The sequence below is a fragment of the Callithrix jacchus genome, chromosome 2 (assembly GCF_049354715.1).
Source record: "Callithrix jacchus isolate 240 chromosome 2, calJac240_pri, whole genome shotgun sequence".
Classification (NCBI taxonomy): Eukaryota; Metazoa; Chordata; class Mammalia; order Primates; family Cebidae; genus Callithrix; species Callithrix jacchus.
The window spans coordinates 5,069,846-5,095,741 of NC_133503.1; the positions used below are offsets into that span (position 1 = coordinate 5,069,846).

Sequence of the window (25,896 nt, forward strand, 5' to 3'; positions counted from 1 at the left end):
ATCTTACCTAATGAGAAACATTAGAGGCAGTTCTGTCAAAGACAGGAAAGGAGGTGATTAGATCATGGGGGCAGTTTCTTATGGTTTAATACCATCCTCCATGGTACTGTGAGTGAGCTCTCATAAGATCTGGTTGGTTAAAAGTGTGTAGCACCTTCTTCTCTCTCTCTTGATCCTGCTCCCATCACATGAGAAACCTTGTTTCCCCTTCGTCTTCCACCATGATTGTAAGTTTCCTGAGGTCTCCCCAGAAGCCCAGCAGATGCCAGCATTATGCTTCCTATATGGCCTGTGGAACCATGAACCAATTAAACCTCTTTTACTTATAAATTACTCAGTCTGAGGTATTTCTTTATAGGAATGCCAGAGCAAATTAATATACCACCTTTTACCCAGTAATCAACATTATCACCACCACTAATGAGACAAGTAATGAATGGCTTCCATGTCACTACATTCTCCTGAATTTCTTCCTTCTTCATTAGCTGTTCCTTTTCCTAATGTGTGTCTTGATAAGATGCACCAAAATGCAACATCATTTTTGTAGTATTCTTGCCACAAAAGCACATCCTGAATCTAATTCTGATGAAATATTGGACAAATACAAATTAAGAGGCATTTTACAAAATAACTGAATGGCAGTCTTCAAAATGTCAATGTCATGAAAGACACAGAAAGACTAAAGGATTGTTTGAAAATGAAACATCGTGATAAAGGAATGCAATACATGATCTAGGACTTTCTTTTTTCTATAAAGGACCTCACTGAGACAACTGGTAAAATGTGGATAGGTAATACCATCATATTTTCCTGTGGTTATGTAAGAGAATGCCCTTGTTCTTGAGTTGCTCACGCTGAAGTATTCAGAGACAAAAGGGCATCATGTCTACAACTCACACACAAAGATTCTAAAAAAAATAGATTTACATATGGAGATATATAACACTGTAAAATGTTAACATTTCAGGAATCTGGATCAAGAAAATATAGAATTTTTAGTAGTATTCTTGTCACTTTTCTGTAACTCCTATATTATGACAAAATGGAAATTTTAAAAGGAACAATAATAATAATAATAACCTCCTTTGACCCCCACCCTCCACAGAGCCTCAGCTACAACCCCATGCCTCTTCTCCCTTTCACTATAAAATTCATCTGAGTAGTCATTTTGCTCTCTCATTTCTTCCTTCCCATTCACTCCTTAATCAACCCCAATCAGGGCTGAATATGCTTGTTGTGGTCATCAACAAACTTCACGTTGCCAAATCTGCTGAACAATTCTGGCATCTCAGTATCCCTCAACACCAGTAGCCACTGCTTCCTTCTGGGATGCTCCTTTTCTGGCTTCCACATCACTACATTTTCCTGGATTTCTTCCTGCCTCACTAGTTGTTCCTTCTCCACATCCTTTGCTGAATTTCTCTCCTCTATCCACCCTATACATTTTGGAGTGCCACAGCAATCACTCCTGGGCTGTTGCCACATCTCCAGCTCTCTCTCCTTAGTGATGATCTCAGCTTTGATGGTCACCTCTACATTGATGCCTTCAAAGGTCTATCTCCCACCCCCTACCTCTCTCCTGAGCTCCAGATTCATAAATTGTTCAACCATCTATTTGATATCTCCAATTATATGACTAAACGTCAAATCAAACTTAACAAATCCCAAGTCAAATTCTTAAATAGCCCCCAAATCTGTTTTTTGGTTTTCTCATTTCAATAAATGGCACTACCATGCACGCATATGTTTCAATTTAAAACCTAGTAGTCTTCCTTCATGACCTCCACCATAAATCTCTACTTCTCCCTATCTCACTATGTGTATTAGTTCGTTTTCATGCTGCTGATAAAGACATACCTGACACTGGGTAATTAATAAAGTAAAAGAGGTTTAATGGACTCACAGTTCCACGTGGGTGGGGAGGCCACACATCCATGGCAGAAGGCGAAAGGCATTTCTTACATGGCAGTGGCAATAGAGAGTCAGAGAGCCAAGGGAACGGGGTTTCCCCTTATAAAATGATCAGATCTCATGAGACTTAATCACTACCATGAGAACAGCATGGGGGAAACCGCCACCATGATTCAATTACCTCCTCCCCAGTCCCTCCCACAACACATGGGAATTATGGGAGCTACAATTCGAGATGAGATTTGGGTGGGGACAGGCCCAAACCATATCACTATGCACACCTTGGTTGAAATCACTACCATCTCCTACCAGCACTATCCTCCAAATTGGACTCCTTGCATCTCTCCTGCTCTCTGCAATCCATTCTCAAACACTGTTCAGAATGACCTTCTAAAAACATACACCAGATCAGGACACTTCACTGTGTCAAATCCCCAGTGGCTACCATGACCTTTAATGTCTGTTCTCTAGGCTGCCATATCAAAGTACCACAAAATGGGGGTACTAAAACAAGAGAAATTGATTCTCTAATGGTTCTGGAGGGTAGAAGTCCCAAATGAAGAGGTAAGCAAGGGCATGCACCCTCCAAAGGCTCTAGAGTAGAATCCTTCCTTGCCTTGAAAATACTAGAAAAAAATAAAAATAAAAAATAGCAATACAACAACAAAAAATAGTTTTTAGAGATTGCTGGCAATTCCCAGCAGTCCTTGGCTTGTGGGTGCCCCACTTCAATCTCTGCCTGTCTTCACCTGGCGTCCTTTCCTCTGTGTCTGTCTTAGTCTCTGTTTCTCCTATTCTTTTTTTTTTTTAAATCAGGCCATGTGATTTTTAATTATGCATAAAGATCTAACATATCACCCAGGGACCATTTCACCCACTGCTCTGTTTGGCCGCCAGTCTTTTGTCTCTCTCTTCGGCAATGGTGAGGCCGACACCCTTTCCTCGGGGAAGAGAAATCCATGGTTTGTTGCCCTTGCCAATAAACAAAAATATTGGAAAGTCGAGTGGCAAAGCTGTTGCCATTGGCATCTTTCACTTGAACCACATCGAAAGATCCAGGGTGCCTCTCTCTGTTGGTGATCACAGCAATTCCCAGTCACCATACACAGTTACCAGTGTCAAACTTGATGAAATCAGTGATCTGCCAGTCTCCCAATCAATCTGAATGGTGTCATTCACCTTGATGAGGGATCAGGGTAGCGGATGGTGCGAGCGTCACGAGTCACCAGATGAGGGATTCCTTTTGTGCCCACAAAGATTTTTCGTACTTTGCACAATTTGTGCTTGGCCTCCTCAGGTGTAATACGATGTACAGCAAAGCGACCCTTGGTGTCATAGATCAGACGGAAATTCTCTCCCGTCTTGTCAATGCTGATGACATCCCTGAAACCAGCAGGGCAGGTTATATCAGTTCAGACCCTGCCATCGATCTTAATGAACCGCTGCATACGAACCTTCTTTACTTCATCTCCGGTCAGGGCATGCTTAAGTCTGTTCCTTAGGAAAATGATGAGGAGCAGCAACTTGTGAGGACTGGTGGACAGATAAGGAGCAAACACACCGGCCAATTTATCAGCATCCAATGCTTTGGAGCTGCCACCCACTTCAGATGCTTCTTGGGACCACGAGCCATGGCTGCATTAGGCAGGGAAAGAGGAGCTCAGTCTTCCAGTGAGTGTAGAAATTCATTTCTCCTATTCTTATGAGATACTAACCATCTTGGAGATTTAGGGTGCACCTAATCCGGTATGCCTCATTTTAACTAATTACATCTGCAAAGACCCTGTTATCCATATAAGGTGACCTGAAGTTCCAGTTGGACTTGAATTTGGGGGTACAGTATCAACCCAGTATATCACTTTTTTTCCCATTGGAATAAATCCCAGATTCATTGTCTGCAATCCCATATGATCTGACTATGATCTGACTTCCATCACCCACAAACAATTGGCCGGTATCTGCTACCAGTTCCTAAATCAAGCCCAATCCATACTCATGGCTTTCTAAGCACTGTCCTTTCTGTCCATAGACAGTTTCTGCTAGAGGTTTTATTTATTTATTTATGAGATGGAGTTTCACTCTTGTCGCCCAGGCTTCAATGCACTGGCTCGATCTTGGCTCACTGCATCCTCTGCCTCCCAGGTTTAAGCAATTCTTGTGCCTCAGTTTTACAAGTAGTTGGGACTACAGCACCACCCTGCCCAGCAAATTTTTGTATTTTTAGCAGAGTTGAGGTTTTGTCACGTTGGCCAGGCTGCTCTCGGACTCCTGGCCTCAAGTGATCCACCAGCCTTGGCATCCCAAAGTGCTGGGATTACAGGCGTGAACCACTGCACTCAGCTGCTGCCAGAGTTTTGATCTGCCATTTCATCCTCATCTCCTCTGCTTCTTCAATTCACCTTCTCTAAAGCACACCCTCGTTTCCAGTTACTCTCTATAGCTGTCCCCCAGTATGTAAGGGGATTGGTTCCAGAACCAAATCCAAATTTCATGGATACCAAAATCCCAGGATGCTCAAGTCCCTTGTATAAAATGGCATAGCATTTGCACGTAACCTACTCACATCTCCTGCATACTTCAAATAATCTCTGGATTACTTACAATATGAAATACAATGCAAATGCCATGTAAATAGTCGTTATACTGCAGTGGTTTTTATTCGTATTTTTTATGGTTGTATTGCTATTTTTAATTTTTATTTTTTTTCTAGTATTTTCAATCCTCAGTTAGTTGAATCTGCAGAGGTAGAACCCAGGGATTGGAAGGGTCAGATGTAAGTTAGCACCTGTTTATTTCCATCAAAGCATTTATCACCATCTATCATTATCTAATGTTTATTCTTCCCAGTTTATGATCGGTCTCCCCTTATAACCTCAACCTCCAACATAGTGCCTGGTGTGTGGGAGCTGACTGATGAGTATTTACTGAGTAGATGAATAAAATCAAATGAGCACAAGGACTGTGTCATATACATCTGTTATAGCGCCCATAGTACAAAGCCCTAGAAAACATTTGTTGAAATCATAAACAAATTCATTTTCTTTTTTTTCCCTCACTTTAACTAATAAATAAGTTCCCTCATTTTATCCATGCCACAACTCATCCTTACACAAGAATTCCCCTGACCAGACTTTGTGATGCAGAAACAACAGCTCAAATTCTGCCACCAGGGTTCCAAATATTTATTTAGAATTATGTATCTAACACTGCATAGTCCCAGACTCGTCAAACTTCCGATGATCAAATATTGCCTAAGCACAGCCATGTGCAAAGTGGGGCTGCATTCATCACAATCAGGATAAGTCTATTTAAACTACTTCAAGGTCATGTTTATGAATAAAATTGTGAAACTAAAAACTTCATTTGTGTTCATGAAACACTTGAGAGCTACAGAGAGCTCAATATTATTGCCAAGGGTCAAGTGTCCAGCAAAATGCTGCCCACAGAGACATAATCACACGGCTTCATCATCAGGGCACGCATCATTAAAGGAATTTTCCAGAAATAATCACTTGCTGTACATCTACTTGAAGCAATTTCATATTTATTTATTCAATTGAATTATTTATGTTATTCGTAATGAAAAGAAACTTCGAACCGCATTGGTTCCATCACGTCTTCCTTTGCTTTCATTTGGTTTACCGCATGTGACTCTTTTTATGCAAATGAGGTTATGATGACATTAAACATTTTCTACTGATTTTCCAAGAACAAATATGTTCTCTCCATATGCCACAGTCTTCTTTTCCCTGCATCCATCCTCAAAGCTCTGTTGGCTGATCAGAATTTCTTCTAAATTAACTAAAGGGACATGCCATCTGTAATACTGATGAGCCTGTCTCCCTCTGCAGTGCACACGTGGCTCTCCCATTAATACCTGAATTTAGTCCATTCCACCCATTCCACCAGAAGCCTGATTTATACCCCTCAGCTCTTACAAGGCTGTAAATCTCACCTTATTACGAAAGCACCGTGGTTCTCTCCTGCTGCCGCTTAGAGAATGTTTACTGTACTCACAAACCAAGAGTAAGGAAGAACTCCACACATAAACAGGCATTGTGATTGCAAAGGCATTTGCTCCTATTGATTATTCTCAGGGCTGAGAAACAAATGTTTGCTGTACTGCAAGTATTCATGTAACTATCTGTCCACTGAACGAATCAGAGTGGAATTTGGCAAGCTGCCTAAAGCGAGCTTGTATAAACTAGCTTGGGCTTTCTTGTAGGGTGCGGGTGTGCATGCGTGCCCATGTAGATGCCGGGAGGCAAGTATGGGATGGGTTGCTTTTAACTCTGCACTGCTGAAGTGAGGAGTCAATGGACTAAGCAGACAGGATAATCCCCTAGAAATACAAAGGTTTTAAGTACCAACTCTCAAGTCCCCAGTAACAATGTGAGGATTTCTGAATATTAGATGAGGTAAGCTAGTCCCTCCTGTACTTCTCATCTGTCTACAATCCTCAATTGTATCGAAGGCCAACAGATGCAAGAACAGCCACTACTGTAAATCTCAATATTGGTTTGCTTCAAACTACTAAGTCGAGAATTCCATGTCCCATAGTTGCATCTACATCTGGGGAATGTGAACTTGGGACTCAGTGACCCTGGAGGTTGTAAACAGGCGACAGAGCAGATCCATATGCATAAATAGGAAAAGGCTGACACTGTTCTATCCACTGGTTTCAAATTCTCCATGAAAGAAATTGAAACTTGTCCAGAAAGCTCTCTAGAAAGAAACAGAGAGGAATCTTGACTGCAACTTCGTTTTAAATGCATTTCAGGTGAGAATACTTTCAAGTTCCAAGAAAAGACTGAATTAACTTTGCCAATTTATAACCTTTGGGGCTGGCATTGCTTCTAAAAGAAGTGGGAATTCTTTCTTACACAGTGGTCTCAAGAGCATCCATTTCTCTTCTTTTTCTTTTTCTTTTTGAGGCAGAATCTCACTGCGTTCCAGGCTGCAGTGCAGCGGCATGATCTCGGCTCACTATAACCATCTTCTCCCAGGTTCGAGTGATTCTCCTGCCTCAGCCTCCTGAGTAGCTGGGACTACAGGCGCCCACCACGACGCCCAGCTAATTTTTGTATTTTTAGTAGAGACAGGTTTTCACATACTGGCCAGGCTGGTCTCAAACTCCTGACCTCAAGTGATCCGCCCCCCTCGGCCTCTCACAGTGCTAGAATTACAGGTGTAAAATGTATTTTTTAGTATTCACTCCTTTTCAAGGAAAAATTACTTCAATATGTGGACAGAATCAACTTGTGGAAAGAGGAAAAACATACATTATACTTCTTTTTTTCTCCCGGTCTGACTAATATGGAGGAAGCAGGAGCAGGAGGTAGCTGATCCCAGCCCTCCAGCTTTCACAAAATCTCCTGGGCCCTCAGAACATCCTTAGTGAGGACTGAGACTTCCTCAATATGTTGGCTGTGGGGAATTCACAGATGCCCCTTCTGATCCAGGCCCAGGAGGAGCCTTATGAAGGAACATACCCTCCCCAGACTCTCACCAGCACCCTGGCATCTGTCTCAGGCTGGACCCTCTCAATTTCTGTGCTGACTTGGGGACAAGGAAATGACCATTGCCCTAGATTTAAGTTTTCTATGTAAGTGCAAGGCCAAAAATATATCACTTTTCAGTAGACATTTTCCTGAAGATCTTGTCATTTAACCCAGGGTGTTTTAAAGGTAAGGGGTATAGCCAGGTGTGGTGGCTTCTGCCTGTAGCCCCAGCTTTTTGGCAGAACAAGGCAAGAGGATCACTTAAGGTCAGGAATTCAAGATCAGCCTGGTAACGTAGGGAGATCCAATCTCTATGAAATATTTAAAAAGCTACGCAATTGTGTGCACTTGTAGTCCCAGCTACTTGGGAGGCTGAGGCAGGAGGATTACTTGCCCAGTAGTTTGAGGCTGTAGTGAGCTATGATCATACCAATGACCTCTAGTCTGGGCAACAGAGGGAGGCCCTGTCTCTTTAAAAAATGGATAACAGTATATATCATGAAGATTCCTTAAAAAGTAACTGAAGTTCGCTGATTTGGTTTCGCTGTGTCCCCACCCAAATCTCATCTTGAATCATAGTGCCTGTAATCCCTACATGTTGTGGGAGAGACCCGGTGGGAGGTAATTTAACAGTGGAGGCATTTACCTTCATGCTGTTCTCATGATCGTGAGTGAGTTCTCACAAGATCTGATGGTTTTGTAAGGGGACTTTCCCCCTTTTGCTTGTCACTTTTCCTTCCTGCTGCCATGTGGAGAAGGATGTGTTTGCTTCCCCTTCCACCATAATTGTAAGTTTCCTGAGGCATCCTCAGCCATGCTAATCTGTGAGTCAATTAAACCTTTTCCTTTATAAATTACCCAGTCTTGGGTATGTCTTTATCAGCAGCATGAGAATAGACTAATACACTCACACTTGCTGATCAAATATTAATGACTGCATGAGAAACACTTAGACTAATGCCTAAGCCTTAGTGTATTATAAGTATATAAAAGTGCCTATTTCTGTGTTGGCTTAGGGACAAGGGAATGCCTATAGCCCTAGATTTAAGGTTTTCATGTTAGTGCAAGGCTAAAGGTATCATATCACTTTTCAGTAGATATTTTCCTGAAGATTCTGTCATTTAATTCAAAGTGTTTTAAAGATAAGGCGTATGGCCAGGTGTGATGGCTTGTGCCTGAAATGTATATTATTGCATAAAATGTATAGGTAGACATTTCTATACATTTCATGTGAAAAGTTTAATCGCCACACTAATACTCTAAAGTAGATATGATTACATAACCACTTTACCTATGGGGAAACTGAGGCACAGAGAGGTTAAGCAACTTGTCCAAGGTCACACAGCTAGAAAGAGACAAAGCTGAGACTGGAATTTTGATTTCTGAATCTAGGCTCTTAACCTTTATGTATAGCTTTCTCATGAAGGTTTTTAAGTGGCCCAGATATCTTCTTCAGATCTAGGGAATCCACAAAAGTGAGAGGGACATTCACTCATAAATATTGCAGGAATCATATCACCCTCACACACTAGAGGAAATGGCACCCAACTTCCATATTCCACTCTTCCGTCCCATTGCTGGGTGAAGACCAGCTTTAGCAAATAAAGTTCCTCCTCTGTATAAACTCCATGGTAAGACCTTTCTTAACCCAAAAAAATTATACAATTTTTCCTTCCATGTTTTATTTTTTTTAATGCTGTATGCCTTAAAGAGGGTTTCAACTGTGTTACGCTACTCTACTAGGGCCCTCACAGGCAACAGCTCCTCAAATTCAACATAAAACTCCTTTGGAATTTTGGTAGCTTTGCAAGAACTAAAAAGTACCAAGAGAAGAAAATTAAAGAAGCAAACCCACCCGCACACCCACCCCCGTGCCTCGACACACAAGACTCCCCAGATAGACTGTCTTGTCTACTTTCTGTACGACTCAGAATTTCTTTTCCTTCTGGCAATCCCGGAATAGAACAGAAGGTTCCATTCTGCAGACATGGGTTAGGCACTTGATGTGGGGACATCCACAGACTTTGAAGACATACACAGAGCTGGGTTTGAATCCAGGTCCTGGCATTTATTAGCTGTGTGACCTCAGGTAAGTTGCTTAACCTCTCCACAGCCACCTTGTCTCATTTTTAAAAGAAGGGATGGGAATAGTTGCTTCAGAGAGCAGTTAAATTTAAATGAGATCAATAAAACATGGTGTACAGCAACAAAAACATAAAAGGTAGTCAATAGTAGGGAAAAATTATTGTGGTTAGTAACTCAGGGACACTCCTAAGCATACGGCTATTTATTATCATTATTCATTGGACAGCTACTCTGAGTGCCCATGTGGGTCTGTGAAAAAGAAAGTTTACCAGAATTTTTGACCCTTTAAAAGAAAATATATATAATATGTAAGTATAATACATAAATATAATGTATTTACACACATATGCACTCACACTCATGTGTACATATGCATTTCTGTTATCCAAGATGGAGTGCAGTGGCATGATCATAGCTCACTGCAGCCTTGGACTCCTGGGCTCAAGCAATTCCCCCACTTCAACCTCTCCAGCAGCTGGGACTACAGGCACACACTACGATATCCAGCTTATTGTTTTTTTTTTAATTTTTAGTAGAGACAGGTCTTGCTACGTCATCCAGGCTGGTCTCAAACTCCTGACCTCAGGAGATCTTCTTGCCTCAGCCTCACAAAGTGTTGCAATTACAGGCATGAGCCCCCATGCCCCACTGGACTCTTGACTCTTTTTAAGGCACTTTCACTCTATATAAAAACCAATCTGTGAGACAGAGGGTACCTCTTGTTAGAGGAATGATTCATATAAAAAAGACTCCATCACAGCTACTATAATCAGAGGTGTCCTTTTCACAGCGAGGAATCTTGAGTTGCATATTGAGCCACGAGTAGCTTCGCTCCACTCATTCATTGTAAGACCAGGACTCGCATACTCATATGAGTCACATGCGCACAGACTCAACCTAAAATACCCACAGGAGTTGGATGATTCTCAGATACCCATGGAGAGCCCGGACATCATTCCTGACCTCCCGACCACAGCATGCATCTGTCCACTGGGCATGACATGAGGATGGTTCACTGGGGCATCATCCCATCCGCACCCAAAGCAGACATGGTTGGGATAAAGTGGGTTAGGATTTGCTGTGATGAAGGAAAGAGGAGACTTTGTGAGTGAAGCAAAATGAATTCCAAAGAAACCTGACATCGGGATTTATAAGCAAGAGGCCAAAGGAGAAATTGAAGATAACAGCAGTAGAAACTGCTCATAAATTACCTACATGGTTTGAGAGGAGAAAGCATATCATAAAATTGGTGCAGGGATCTCAGCAGTGGCTTTAATAAGCACAGACAGATTTCTGTGGTCCCTCCCTCATAATACGAGATAATTGGAAAAGCAGATAATTACTATGCCACAATGTGATATAGAATGGTATATCTCAGAAAAAAAAAGTGGGGGCTTAGAAAGCCTTGCCCAGCTTCTGGTGTCACCAAGGGTTACCTTCTTACACACACACAGCCAAATCATGAACAAACAGGACAGATTCATGTCCTGTGGTTACTCAAGAAAACCAAAAGTGTGGGGACCCCTGGACAAGCAGAGCTGCTACTTTCCTTACAAAATATGAACAGAATTCTCTCTTCCAGATAATGAGGTCACTTCCACTCCATCTCCCAAGCTAACACACCCACTTCATCTATATCCAATTAGTTGCCTCATTCTGCTAATTCTCTCTAGGATTTTCTTGAATCCAGTTCTTCCTCCTTATGCCTGCTTGGGCCTTAGTTTGTTACAGAAAAGCAACTGTATAAAATAGCATAAGTGAGCTGAGATTGTGCCACTGCACTCCAGCCTGGTGCCTGGCGACAGAGCTCTGTCTCAAAAAAAAAAGGGTAGCATAATAATAATAAAGTTCTCATTGTATTATTAAAAGAACCCCTCTTCTCTCTTTGGCAATATCTAGCACACCGTTGGCACCAATAAATGCTGGTAACCATGACTTGTATTTAGCCATCGGGTTACCAGCCTCCATGTTCTCCATTCCATTCTCCACATTTCTACCACAGTTATCATTATTGTTAAAAAAAAAAAAGAAATTATAATAATAATACCATCTTGCCTCTAATCCTTTATTGGCATCTACTGAAAATGTGGAAGTCCCCACCCAGGGTTGGAACATGAGACACTTCCCAGCCTGGCTTACTCCTTCTACTCCACATTTTTCTTACACAATTCACTGTGGAAACTACTCTCTAGCCAAAAGTTTTCCATTTTCCTTAATCCCAAAATCCAAGAACTTTCCCCTGAGACACAGAGCACGTGGAATTGCAATTCCTTTCTTTAAGGGCTTTTGCTTTTTTCCTGAAGTTAATAGTTGCTTTGCTTTTTCACAAACTGAGCTACTTGTCACTGCACTTGCTGTTCTCTCTCAAATGTCCTGCTTCCTCTTAGAGGGAAAACTCCTGCTTGCCAATAAGGTCAAGGTCACCTTCTGCCTTTCCCAGAATGCCTCATGCCTTTATCTTACTTCCTAAGGCCCTCTAAAAGTGACCAAAAGGACTATAAATAGCCACCAGCCTCTCCTACTCTCTTTGAAGTCCTCTCGGGCCAACATGCCTTGCTCTTGTCCAAACTGCTGGCACAGTGCCTGGTAGATTGGCAACTTTAGTCAAACAACCATTTTTAGTGATTTCTAGAAAACCAAGAAAGGAAAAGAAAAAGAAGAAAAAAAGAAATACAGACCAAAAGAACATCACAGAGAAAATAAGCCTACATATATATAAAAAGCATAAAATGTAACAATTTAGTACCTCCAAATAAGAGAAAGAGAACGGTTATTTATAAGATTATTTTGAAAAAGCTGTCTTCTAAAAACAGGGACACATCTTTGAAATGAAAGATACAAACTTAAACCATATTCCAAAATAAACTCTAGAAGGATGGAAGGGTGAAATATAAAAGAGTCATAGAAAAGGAACACAAAACAGAATAGAATATTTATAAGTATTCTGCAGAATAATATCTTTTTACACTTTAAAGCAGGCAAGAAATGAAAATGGAAAGATTGACAGTTTGGGATTCATACAAGTTTAAAATATCTGTCCAGTGGAAGAAAAAAAAATCACAGAGTAAAAATAAATGGAAAACAGCATTTTGGAATTCATTTGCCTGAAATGTGACAAAGAAATGGTTAATCTTACTGCTACCTAAACATTCATTCATATTTATAAGAAAAACAATTTTCTCAAGTTTAATATAGCAATAAAACAGCAAAAATTAAAGTAACTTGAGGTTCTGTTTTAAATTGCAGTGAAATTAGCCTGCTTAAAGCTTCTCAAAAACTTGTGAGAGCTGTTTGGGGCTTAACAGAAAGGATCCTACCCATTGGGGGATAATTCTCCAGAGGAAGGAAACGGCTCTGCAGAGGAGCTGCTTCTAAGGCAAAGGCCTTGCAACTCTTTGATGGTGGGGATTAATTTGCAATTAAGAGAGGTTAATTTGGTTACTTTTGCTGTGGAGCTCAGAATTTACTACTGTCCCTTTGGTTACTGCTTATGGCCTATAGGAAGCCCTCAAATTCATCTCAAAATTCACCTTCAAATTTACCCAACACTTAGTGGTCAGGATAATCTGAAAAGCAAATGTGATCATACCATTCAAGCTAGTTCTCCAGCTTGTTCTTCCACTGTACTTTCATCCCACAAGTTTTGTGAGTTTTTTTTTTTCGTATTGGTTTATATTTATTGTTTAATTGAAATTTTCTTAAAATATTTATGGTGTCCTTCAACTTCTGTAATCTCAATGTTGCTAAATAAAAATGGTTATGTTACTATTTCTTGATGTGTAATTTTAGATATTTTCAATTGATTTCCTTTTATTGACAATGTAGATTTTGTTTCCTTACATTACCCACACCTCACATACACATTTCACCTCCTCCTTCTTCCAATAATTATACCATACTTTGTGTTTAAATCAATATGCAATATTTATATTTATATGACTACAATACTGAATATTGAATATTGTTCAGAGCTGAGCTACAGAATATATGGAAGTATGGTTTCTTCATTGGAGAATTTTGTTTTTCCTGTAGTTATTGCTTTGCTTTTTCACAAGCTGTTTTGTGCCTATCGGTAATGTGGTTGGGATCTGTGCCTCAGCCAAGTCTCATGTTGAAATGTAGTTCCCAGTGTGGGAGGTAGGGCCTAATGGGAGGCATCTGGATCATGGGGTGGATCCCCATAAATGGCTTAGTGCCATCCTCTTGATAATGAGTGAGTTCACATGAGATCTGGTTGTTTAAAAGTGTGTGGCATCTCCCACTCTCTTTCTCTTTTGCTCCCCCTATTGTCATGCGATGGGCTGGCTCACCCTTTGGCTTCAGCCATGATTGTAAGCTTCCTGAGGCCTCATCAGAAGCCAAGCAGATGCCAAGCAGCATGCTTCCTGGACAGCCTGCAGAAAAGTGAGCTAATTAAACCTCTTTTACTTATAAATTACCCAGTCTCAGGTATTCCTTTATAGCAACACAATGGCCTAACACAATCAGTAAAAAGTCCCAAACTTTTGGAAAGAGGAGTGAAGAAAACATCTTAATGCAGTCAGAAACACTAGACAATCACACAATTTTGCCCCTTCACACCTCCTTTAGAGACACACCTCCTGAAGCCCTGCATCCTCCTGCATCCACAGGAAGTTCTAGGAAGTTTATCTCTAAAAATGTGGGAATAATTGATCTCTTGGCCTGCTACATGGCTGTCACCCTAGAACGTTATCCTGGAGCATCTCTTCAACATCCTCCTTACTTCACTCCTTTGTTTTGCTGGAGCATGTGCTTGAGCAGCTTCCTCAAAACAGATTCCAAGAAGGTAAAATTCTTAAGAACCTATTTATGCAATGGGTTTACTTTGCATTTGCTCCTGGCCCAATGTATTCTACAGATGACTGTAAGAATTCTAAATTGAACATTATTTTTTTCTCTCAAAACTATTTGAGTATTCTTCCATTGTCTTCTAGTTTTTAATGCTTCTACAGAGAAATTTAATGCCAACTATACGTAATCTGCATTTACTCTCCGAAAGCTTTTAGGACTTTTTCTTCATCCAAGTTGTTTTGAAATTTTACATTTACATTTCTTGATGTGAGTTTAGCTTTTTTCTTTTCATACATGATGTAGGAACTGGGTGGATCATCTAATCTGAAAGCTCACATCCCACAGTTCTGGGAAGTTTTCCTGCCTCATTTGTTTGATGACTTTCTTCTCTCTGTTCTCTCTGATTTTCTCATTAGTGGGTGTTGAACCTACTGGACTGATCTAATTTCTTTTGATCTTTCCTGTCCTGCTTTTCATTTCTTTTTTTTTCCTGTTTTTTAGAACATTTCTCAGTGCTGTCTTCTGACTCCTTATTGAATTATTTATTTCTATTTAATTTTTGTTTTATTAGAGATAGGGTCTTGCTATGTTGCCCAAGCTGGATTCTAACTCCTAGGCTCAAGTGATCCTCCTATCACAGCCTCCTGAGTAGCTAGGACTACAGGTCTAACTAACTTTTAACTTTTAAGATTTGTTTTTTATTCTATGATTTTTTTTGAGGCAGAGTCTTACTCTGTTGGCCAGGCTGGAGTACAATAGTGCAATCTCAGCTCACTGCAACCTCTGTCTCCCCAGTTCAAGCGATTCTCCTGCCTCAGCCTCCCAAGTAGCTGGGATTACAGGCATGCACCACCACGCCCAGTTAATGTTTTTGTATTATTAGTAGAGACGGGGTTTCACCATGTTGGCCAGGTTGGTCTTGAACTCCTGACCTCAAAGGATCCATCCACCTTGGCCTCTCAAGGTGCTGGCAATACAGGCATGAGCCACCACACCTGGCCTTATGATTATTATCTTAACATATCTATTTACTCTTGGTTTATAAGGAAAACAAAACATTCTATGACCTCCTAATTCATTGATTATAGTTTTAAACTTTGTTGTTTCTGTTTACCATTTTCTGTTGTTGTTAACATCTGCTATAACAAAGGCTCTGCTGAGATGTCAAGTGATCCTGCCTTTCTTTTCTTATTTTACAGTAGGATTGCCTTACATAAAAGGATGAATCTTTACAACAGGCATGCTATACTAATAGTTAAAGAGCAGAGCCCAGCCATTTTGGGGTTCCCCCAGCTGTCAGATCTATCAGCCCTTTCCTTAGGCTGAATAATTTTCTCTAAGTGGATTCTTCAAACTCTTGCTTACAGGAGTAAGAGAGGGGTAATGGAGCTGGAAAGCTATCCCATTTCATTTGCAGTCTTGTTATCCTCTGTCCAAGGTCACCTCTGTGAATCACAGTTGATCTTCTCCAGGGAGTAAACCTCCCATATTGCGCCAGATGAGAAAGGGCAGTCGCTGGCTGTGCACAGTTGAAGAAAGGATCTGGGGACATACCTGCTAACTGCATTTCTTCTGCTCAAATCCCCCTACAGCCATCAGAAATGCCTGTCCCCTCCAATTCCTGAGTCTCTGGGGCTCCTGGCTACAGTGCGTTCTTCTGCTCTCACCACCCCCACCCATCTCACGTGGGAGGTTGGGTCTCAGCTTCACCCTGCTTACTCTGACAGTTACCATTAGCCATCCTGTCTCCATCTTCCAAAATTTTGTACATGTCTCTTCTCTGATCATCACTTGACCTGTTTTTTTCTCTCTATTCCTTTGCTATGATTTTAATAGGGTTTCAGGAAGGATGACATACAAATGGTATGTTCAAGCCATCGTGCTATACCACACAGCAATATTGGGGTATGGGTTCCTCCCTGAGTATGCTGCATTACTGTTCCCTGTACCTACACCCCCCTACCCCGAAACCAACTGTGCTTCTTCTGTTCTCCTGCCTGGTCCACCCTTATCCCTCTCCTAATTTCAATTTTCCTTTTTTTTTTCTTTTTTGAGACAGAGTCTCGCTCTGTCACCCAGGCTGGAGTGCCGGGGCACAATCTCAGCTCACTACAAACCTCCACCTGCCAGTTTCAAGCGATTCTCCTGTCTCACTCAGCCTTCCAAGCAGCTGGGACCACAGGCACATGCCACCATGCTCAGCTACTGTTTTTGTATTTTTTAGTAGAGACAAAGTTTCATCACATTGGCCAGGCTGGTCGCGAACTCCTGACCTCAGGTGATCTGGCTGCCTCAGCCTCCCAAAGTGCTGGGATTACAGGCATGAGCCACCGCGCCTGGCCCCCCAGTCTTCAGTTTTCTATCCCTTAATGATCCTTCAGGCATTATCTCAAACAAAAAACTTTCTCCGATCTGCCCTGCACATCTTGCGTGAGTGTCTAGCCAGCACGTACCTTGTGCTATACTGACCTGCTTGTATAGAAGAAGTAAGTAGGCAAGGACTGTGCTTCATCAAATGGTCTAGCTCCAGTGTGGAGAAAACCATCTGGCACATGATAATACTTGTTCAACCAGCTCATTTCCAGTAACCTCGTTTTGGAGGCATTTTCATTCTCATAGAAGTACAAAAAAACAGGGCCATGTTTATTTGCCAATGTCCGAATAAGAAAGGCTAATCAGAGAGCATCAGCAAATAAAAACAGACAGATGTTCGGAGAGCAAAAGTCCAGGGACACAAAATAGCTTCCAGCAGGGGTAAGGTATGTTTCTAGTGATTCTAAATGAATATATGCTTATTTGGTAGAGAGAGACACTTAACAGGGGTCTCAGCTAATGCTGCAAATTGAAATCCATTTAAGATAATTTTCTTTATCTTGAATCTATTTTTCTCAGTAACTGAGACACTTAACTGATTTGTAAAAAATTCATTTGATAAAGAAATAATCTACTCCAAGCAAGGACCACTCTAAATAAAAAAAGAGAGACGATACAAATCTAATAGAAAATGGAGAATCTGGCCGGGCGCGATGGCTCACGCCTGTAATCCCAGCACTTCGGGAGGCCGAGGCGGGTAGATCACAAGGTCAACAGATCGGGACCATCCTGGACAACATGGTGAAACCCCGTCTCTACTAAAAATACAAAAAATTAGCTGGGCATGGTGGTGCGTGCCTGTAATCCCAGCTACTCAGGAGGAGGCTAAGGCAGGAGAATTGCCTGAACCCAGGAGGTGGAGGTTGCAGTGAGCCGAGATCGCGCCATTGCACTCCAGCTTGGGTAACAAGAGTGAAACTCCGTCTCAAAAAAAAAAAAAAGAAAAGAAAAGAAAATGGAGAATCTGAGAAGCCAAGGTGGAGAGGAAACATAGGCGCTTTCTCTCCAGCATCTTGACACTATGTCTAGCCTCTTTTGTCTCTTTTACAAGCAGGAAATAAGTAATTCTTAAATCCAAGAGCACAGAACAAAGACCTCTCATGATCCAACCAAAATGCACACACATAGTTTCTAGACAGTGTCTCACTCTCTTGCCCAGACTGGAAAGCAGTGGCAATGGCGGCTTACTGCAGCCTCAACCCCCAGGCTCAGGTGACCCTCAGCCTCTGGAGGAACTGGGACTATAGGAAAGCACCACCACACATGGCTAACTTACGGTTTTTGTAGACACAACGCTTTGCCATGTTGCCCAGACTGATCTCGAACTCGGGCTCAAGTAATCTTCCCAAAGTGCTAGGATTATAGATGTGAGCCACTGTATATGTCAGCCACATCTATATTATAGATGTCAGCCGAAAGCTTTTTAAATGGCAAGAATTTCATACAAAAAAGTGTAAGTTGAAACAATAACCTATGAGTTTGGTGTTTTTTACATGCTAGTACGCAGTATTGGAAAGGTCTAGTAAAATTCTAATAGGAGTAGAATTACCGTCGGTTTTCTGGAGGAAAATATTACAATACGTAACAAAAATCTCCAAAAATATCCCTCTACTGTACACCTTCAGAAGTGTGGATTTGGCAGTGGGTCACACCTGTAATCCCAGCACTTTGGGAGGACGGGACGGGCGGAGACCAGCCTGACCAACATGGAGAATCTTTGTTCCTAGTAAAAATACAAAATTAGCTGGGCGTGGTGGCACATGTCTGTAATCCCAGCTACTTGGGAGGCTGAGGCAGGAGAATCGCTTGAACCTGGGAGGTGGAGGTTGTGGTGAGCTGAGATCATGCCATTTTGCTCTTGTTGCACTCCAGCCTAGGCAACAAGAGTGAAACTCTGTCTCAAAAAAATAAAATGTGTGGATTCAGAAAATAAATATCAAATCAGTAGTTATAAAGATATGACTGAAAAAATATTCCATAGAATGTTATATATAATAACAAAAAATTGAAAATAACCTAAATTTCCAAGAATGGAAACAGATCATTATTAATAATATCAGAAAATACTCACGATTTAGTGTTAAATAAGTGATATATCATTCGCTCATAATCTGCATAGAAAATAGACTCAAAGACAAAATACTGAAACTTCAATAGCTGCTGTCCCCAAATGAGATCACGGTGATTTTTTTTTTTAGAAAAATGCAAATCAAAACCATAATGAGATACCATTTCAACCAATCATAATGGCTATTACTAAAATGTCAAAAGAAATGACAGATGCTGGAGAGGCTGCAGAGAAAAGGGAGCGGTTATACACTGCTTGTGAGAATGTACATTAGCTCAGCCATTGTAGAAAGCAGTTTGGAGATGCTTCAAAGAGCTCAAAGCACAACGATCTGACCCAGCAATCCCATCATTGGGCACGCACCCAAAGGAATATAAATTGTTCTACCGTAAAGACACATGGACAGGTATGTTCATTACAGCACTATTCACCATAGCAAACAAACGGAATCAACCTAAATGCCCAACAATAGTATACCAGATGAAGGAAATGTGGCACATATACACCATGGAATACTATGCAGCCATAAAAAGGAATCACATCATGTCCTTTGCAGTAACATGGATGGAGTTAGAGGTCATTATCCTAAGCAAACGAACTCAGGAACAGAAATACCACAGTCCTCACTTACAGGTGGGAGCTGAACGCTCAGTACACATGGACACAAAGAGGGGAATGAAGACATGGGGCCTACTTGAAGGTGGAAGGAGGGAGGAGGGTGAGAATCAAGAAACTACCTGTCGGGTACTATGCTTATTATTTGGGTGATGAAATCATCTATACACTGAACCCCTGTGGCATGCAATTCACCTATATCACAAACCTACATGTTCCCCTGACCATAAAATAAACATTAAAGAATAATAATAAATAAAATACAATATAAAGCTTTTTGTAATGAGGCCCTTTCTATATGTTTCTGGAACACTTTTACAACAACTTAACTTTTTTGTTTATCTAATCTTTCATAAGCAACAGGAGTACTAAGTTTATTTATTGACAAGGAAATGAAAATAAAAACTCCCCTACGAGCTACAAATAAGAATTACAAATAAGAATGGAAAATGTCACAGACTTCGGGTCTACACCCACTCTTACGACCCATCACTCTCCCCGAATGACTGAACCAGAACTTACTTGGTGGGACGATAATCCGGAATGGAACGGTCCAGTGAAATTTTTTCACTGAGGTAGGAATTGTAGCCATATTTCTCATGGGGCCCCTTGGCCTTCTCTTCCTCAGCAGGGGAAAGAGTAGCCGGAAGGCCCCCTTTGCCCCGCCCACCATAACCTTCAATGAGCCCAAGGGATTTTGACAAGCCTAGAAAAAGCAGGAGAAAAAAGAATTATTAGAAAACCACCATACCAGGATGTATCACTCAATCTCCACTATAGCTTCAATAGACATTTTAACATTACCTGTCAAAGAAAAAAATGATGTCCTCAATTTACCCAACCCAGGTATAGGCCCTGAAAACATTTCTATTGAGAGGAAGGTCAAGGCCACAGAGTTCTGGGGTTAAAATCTGGTTACTAATCAGAATCCTCTCCCTCCGTCTCCACCAAAAAATACAAAAATTAGCTGGGCGTTGTGGCGCATGCCTGTAGTCCCCAGCTAATTGGGAGGCTGAGGCAGGAGAATCTCTTGAACCCAGCAGAAGGAGGTTGCAGTCAGCCGAGATTGCACCACTGCACTCCAGCCTGGGCAACATAGCAAGACTCTGTCTCAAAAACAAAGCAATCCTCTCTCTCTCCTTTTGGGAACTGGGATGAGACGGGGGTCTGTAAGAGGGAGAGACCATCTACAGTGGGAGAAATGGGGACCAGAGAGGACACAGGACATGAGACAGAACCGGGGTCATTATTCATGCCTGTTTCCCTGTTGCTAGAAGGAACTAGAGCAGGAGGGAGTAGAATAAAGCAGCAAGTCACAGATCACTGCCAAACTGCAGGTGCTTTTGCCTCATTTGAACAGAAAGCGACATAGAGACTGATTTTTATCCTGAGTTTAAAGGGTCCAACATTCTGACACAGCTCTTTCTCTAATGGTTTTATTTAAATTTTACCTAAATGGCAACAGGAAATACCAAATGTCTGAGAATAAATCACAGAGGAAAAGAAAAAACTCCACAAGGGTGATAACCGTGCCAAGTAGAGTTGGAAGCCTCTGCACCAAGCCTCACTGAGCAATTGCAAGCTCCCAGGAAGGTGGCAGCTTGAAACGTATTATTCCATTTAAACATAGAATAAACATAGGATAAACAGCCTGATGGGCAATTTTTAAATCCTGGAGTTACGGGAGGCTTTACTACTTAGCTAGAAAACTTTCGTTGTTAAGGGTCCTCATTGCCTTCTGCCATTTCAAATGTTCCAGCTAACTCAGCGCGTACACACACACACACACACACACACACACACACACACACACTGGATCCATTTAAATGATGGATAACCAATAACCAGCATTTCGTTGCTGCCACTGACAGAAAGAAGACGGACCAGCTTCCTTGGCTCTTGGCTTTCATAGCCTGGGCAGCCCGAGGCACCCAGAAGGATTCGCAGTTTCCGTGAAGACATCCCCTAAGCAAGTTAAGAGCCAAGAAATCTGCTCCGGTCATGAGATGGTTCTTCATCACCTAGTGGCAAAGCTTGTATTCTCTCTCCTGCTGCTCTGAAAACAGAAATTTATTTTCTGTAATATCAAGATCGAAAGCAAAGGTTGAGTGAGCGCCTGTCAGATGAGCATCATTTTTCTGCCTGAGAATCATTTCCTCCGTCCAATACGCACTTCAGGAGTCCCGACATCTTTTCTTGCGGCCGTCATCCCATAGAGACCCTATCAGCGGAGAAGTAGGGTACTCCAGCACTTCCTGCCTGCTCCCTCGTCTTGAATCTGATCCACACCAATGCGTAACAAGTGTTCCAATGGCATCCCCTGAACTGTCCTCAGAACTCTACAAGGACTCCTCGCGTGTTGAGTGCAAACACCTGTGACTGGTTTTAACATCACTTGTGATGCAGCATTACTAGTGGGAATGAACAGTGGTACACTAGCTGCCACTTTGGAAAACGGTTGGGTTTTTCTTCAAAATGCTAAATATGGGCTGGGCGCAGTGGCTCACACCTGCAATCCCAGCACTTTGGGAGGCCAAGGTAGGCGGATCACCTGAGGTCAGGAGTTGGAGACCAGCCTGGCCAACATAGTAAAACCCCGTCTCCACTAAAAGTACAAAAATTAGCTGGGTGTGGTGGTGGGCACCTGTAATCCCAACTATTCGAGAGACTGAGGCAGGAGAATCACTGGAACCCAGGAGACAGAGATTGCAGTGAGCCAAGATCCCACCACTGTACTCCAGCCTGGGTGACAGAGCAAGACTTTGTCTCAAAAACAAAAATGATAAATATAGTAACCATACGACCCAGCAATTCCACTCCTAGGTATAAACCCAAGAAAAATGGAAACATTCATCCCCACCAAAACTTGTGCACAAATGTCCACAGCTGCATTATTCTTATGAGCTAAACTGTCCATCAACGGATGAATGGAAAAACAAAATATAGTGTCTCCCAAAATACCATATATAAAAACAAAATATAGCACATTACATTGACCAATGGGATATTGGGCAATATGGAAGAATGAAATAGTGAGCCAAGCTGTGACGTGAGTGAACCTTGACTTGAAAATGTTATACCAAGTAAAGGAAGCTAATCACAAAAGACCACGTTATTCTATTTATGTGAAATGTACAGAAAAGTTGAATCTGTAGAACCTGAATGTAGACCCGTGGTTGCTTAGGGAAGGGGGGACTCGGAGGGGAATGGAGAGCGACTGCTCATATGGATAGGGCCTCTTCCTGGAGTAATGGGAATGTTACAGCATTAGATCATGGTGACGGGGGCAGAAATTTGTGGAGATGCTAAATAACCACGAAACTGTACACTTTTCAATAGATGAATGATATGAGCTCTGTAAAATATCTCAATATGGCTGGGCGCGGTGTCTCACGCCTGTAATCCCAGCACTTGAGGAGGCCGAGGGGCCAGATCACTTGCTACTTGAGGCTAGGAATTTGAGACCATCCTGGCCAACACTGCGAAACCCCATCTCTACTAAAAATACAAAAATTAGCCCGGTGTGGTGGCACGCACCTGTAATCCCAGCTACTCGGGAGGCTGAGGCAGGAGAATTGTTTGAACCCAGCAGGCAGAGGTTGCGGTGAGCCGAGATTGTGTCACTGCACCCCAGCCTGGCAACAAAGCGAGACTTTGTCTCAACAACAACAACAACAAAACCCCTCAATACAGTTGTTAAGAAAAAAACCACTTATGATAGACAATTCTATTCACAGCAAGAGGAAAGGCTACCCAACATGAAAATTTTCTAGCAAAATCCCTAAAATGCTCAATAAAACAATTTTAAAATATTTGAAATATATAGCTGATCTTGCAAGAATGAAAGGGAAACTCCTAGAGGTAAGGTAAAATCAGAGTTGAGTCTGTCTGCTCTCAGAGAGAGGGATAGGACGGGTTGCTGCAGCTTCAGAGCTCAAGCGTGCACAGGATATGAGATTTGGGATTCTCTTGAGAACTGTCATTGAAACTGAAATATCTGCAAAAGTTTGGGCACCTGAAAGACTGGAATTTTTTTTTTTTTTTTTTTTTTGCAAATCCAAGGAACAGCATAATGAGACAAACAAGATGGCCTCTGGGTGTGCTCAGAGTTGGGGTGAAAACATCCCAACCCAGCACTTGAGACTACACATGCGTTTATCTAAATTTACATGGTCTCCAGAGGTCAGAGAATGGCCACTGAAGATTACAAGCTCTTCAAAGGGTACTCAAGTCAATAATGGAAACACAGTCATAAAATCTAATTTTAATGTTTTATATGGAAGAAGGAGCCCATCTAGGCAAAGTGTCTCCGCCCACAAAAGTCCATCTGCAGCCCTGGGTCCCTTTAGCCCACAAACGTCCACCTGCAGCCCTGGGTCCCTGCAGCCCACAAAAGTCCACCTGCAGCCCTGGGCCCCATGAGTTCAGCTTCTCATCTAGAAGTGACACATAAAGAAGGAAAGTAACAAGCTCCGAAGCATGGCTGATAACAGCACAAGGACTGACCCCAGGAACAACAGTCATGACAGCGACCATTTATTGGGTACCCACTGTGTGGTGGGCACTCAGCTAAATGTTTCACATTCATTCCACTGTTGTTCCATCTAACCTCCTGACCAGCTCAGGGGGAAGGTATTATTACAACCTCTGTTTCACAAATGAGGACACTGGCCGGGCACAGTGGCTCATGCCTGTAATCCCAGCACTTTGGAAGGCCCAGGCGGGTGGATCATGAGGTCAGGAGTTCAAGACCAGTCTGACCAACATGGTGAAACCCCATTCTACTAAAAATACAAAAATTAGCTGGGCATGGTGGCACGTGCCTGTGATGTCAGCTACTCAGGAGGCTGAGGCAGGAGAATCACTTGAACCGGGACCTGGGAAGCAGAGGTTGCAGTGAGCTGAGATTGGGCCATTGCACTCCAGCCTGGGCTACAGAACAAGTCTCCATCTCAAAAAAAAAAAAAAAAAAATGAGGATACTGAGTCTGAGAATTCAGGAAAGTAGGAACTTTTTCTTTTAAGGGATGGCCTCACTCTGTCACCTTGGCTAGAGTGCAGTGGTCTGATCACAGCACACTCACTGAAGCTTTGAAATCCCAGGTTCAAACAATCCTCCTGCCTCAGCCTCCCAAATACTTGGAATTGCAGGTGCATGACACCAACCTAGATAATTTTTTTTAAAAATTTTGTAGAGATGGGGTCTTGCTGTGTTGCACAGGCTGCTCTCAGACTCCTGGCCTCAAGTGATCCTCCCACCCTGGCCTCCCAAAATGCTGGGATTACAGGTGTGAACCACCACACCTGGCCAAACAGATTTTCCCCTTCCCTTCCCCAGTACTTGCTAACTTCTCCTCACAAGGCACACACTCCCCAAAGGGTCAAGGCAAAAGACTATCAGAATGGGATGGAATTCTTGACCTTTGACTTAACTTGGCAGCTCCCATGGAAAACCTTCTGATTCTACCTCTGACTTCATCTGTGTGGTTTAGTTTGCTTGTCTTTTTCTTCACTTGAAGATACAGCATTTCTTTTGTTCAGTCTAAATAGACAGCTTCCAATCCAAGTCATTAAATTTCACCTTAGAGCTAAAATGCATTTCAGCTGTGTTTACCCAGCACACCGCCCTGGGCAGCCTTTCCAATGCAGTCAGAGGGGCCAGAAGGAGAATTTTTTAAATAAAATGGTATAGAAATTAAGAGCAAGCATGCATGCGTATCCAGCAAGGAGACGCAGGGAATGATGGTCCCAATGAGATTTTTCTTTCTCCTTCTGTGGCATCATTGCTCCATGATGAAAGGCATTCACATAACAGCCTCCAAAGAGTCATTCCTCACAGTGTGATGCAACATCTGTGAATTATTTATTTTATGGTCCTTGTGCTTCCATTCTCCCCCAATTTAATCTGCCACAAAGGTTCAACAAAGTAGCAGAAAAAAAAAAAAAAACAAGCCCACAACAACAAAAAACACTGTGCTTATTTTGCAGGCCCCAGGAACTGTTGGCAAAGACAGATAAAAGTTCAAGCCCACCAGCCAACCTCAAGTTGGTCTTCACTTAGCCAGGAAAGGTTGACGCTGGAGCAAGTTGGGATGACTTCCTGTACCCAGGAAACCTTCTTTTCTGCAAGTTCCCCTTGCTCATTGGTCAGAATCAGTTGCAACCTTTGCAGCCTAAAACTGAACTTGCAGGCAGAGAAGTCACAAAGTCAAAGGGGGAGAAGCAGCAGCAGAGGGGAAGTGGGAAGAGAATAAGGTGGCTGCAAGAATTCATCATTCCTTTCTTTTCCTCCTGAGTTATTTTATTAGGTCGGTGCAAAATTGATAGCAGTTTTTGCCACTAAAAAATAATGGCAAAGACTGAAATAACTTTTGTACCTAACAGCTGGCGATAGTAAAGCCAAGTGGCACTATTAGGCAAGAACTTGAAGATAAAGGGAGGAAGGACAGATTGAGATCAATCATCCTACTGCAACTCTGTCAGATGTCCTTCATGCATCTCTCCAGAGCTACTCTCCATCCTTTTTCTCCCA

At 42.1% G+C, this 25,896-nt stretch overlaps 1 protein-coding gene across 2 annotated transcripts in view; it reads right to left on the bottom strand.

The window, feature by feature from the left end:
* Positions 1-25,896, bottom strand: part of GALNT17 (polypeptide N-acetylgalactosaminyltransferase 17) — a 568,205-nt gene that overhangs the window by 360,747 nt on the left and 181,562 nt on the right. For both annotated transcript variants that reach the window (XM_002743912.6, XM_078354172.1), the window contains one exon: positions 19,888-20,071. In XM_002743912.6, the coding sequence (XP_002743958.1) occupies positions 19,888-20,071 (184 nt within the window). The remainder of the gene's footprint in view (positions 1-19,887; positions 20,072-25,896) is intronic.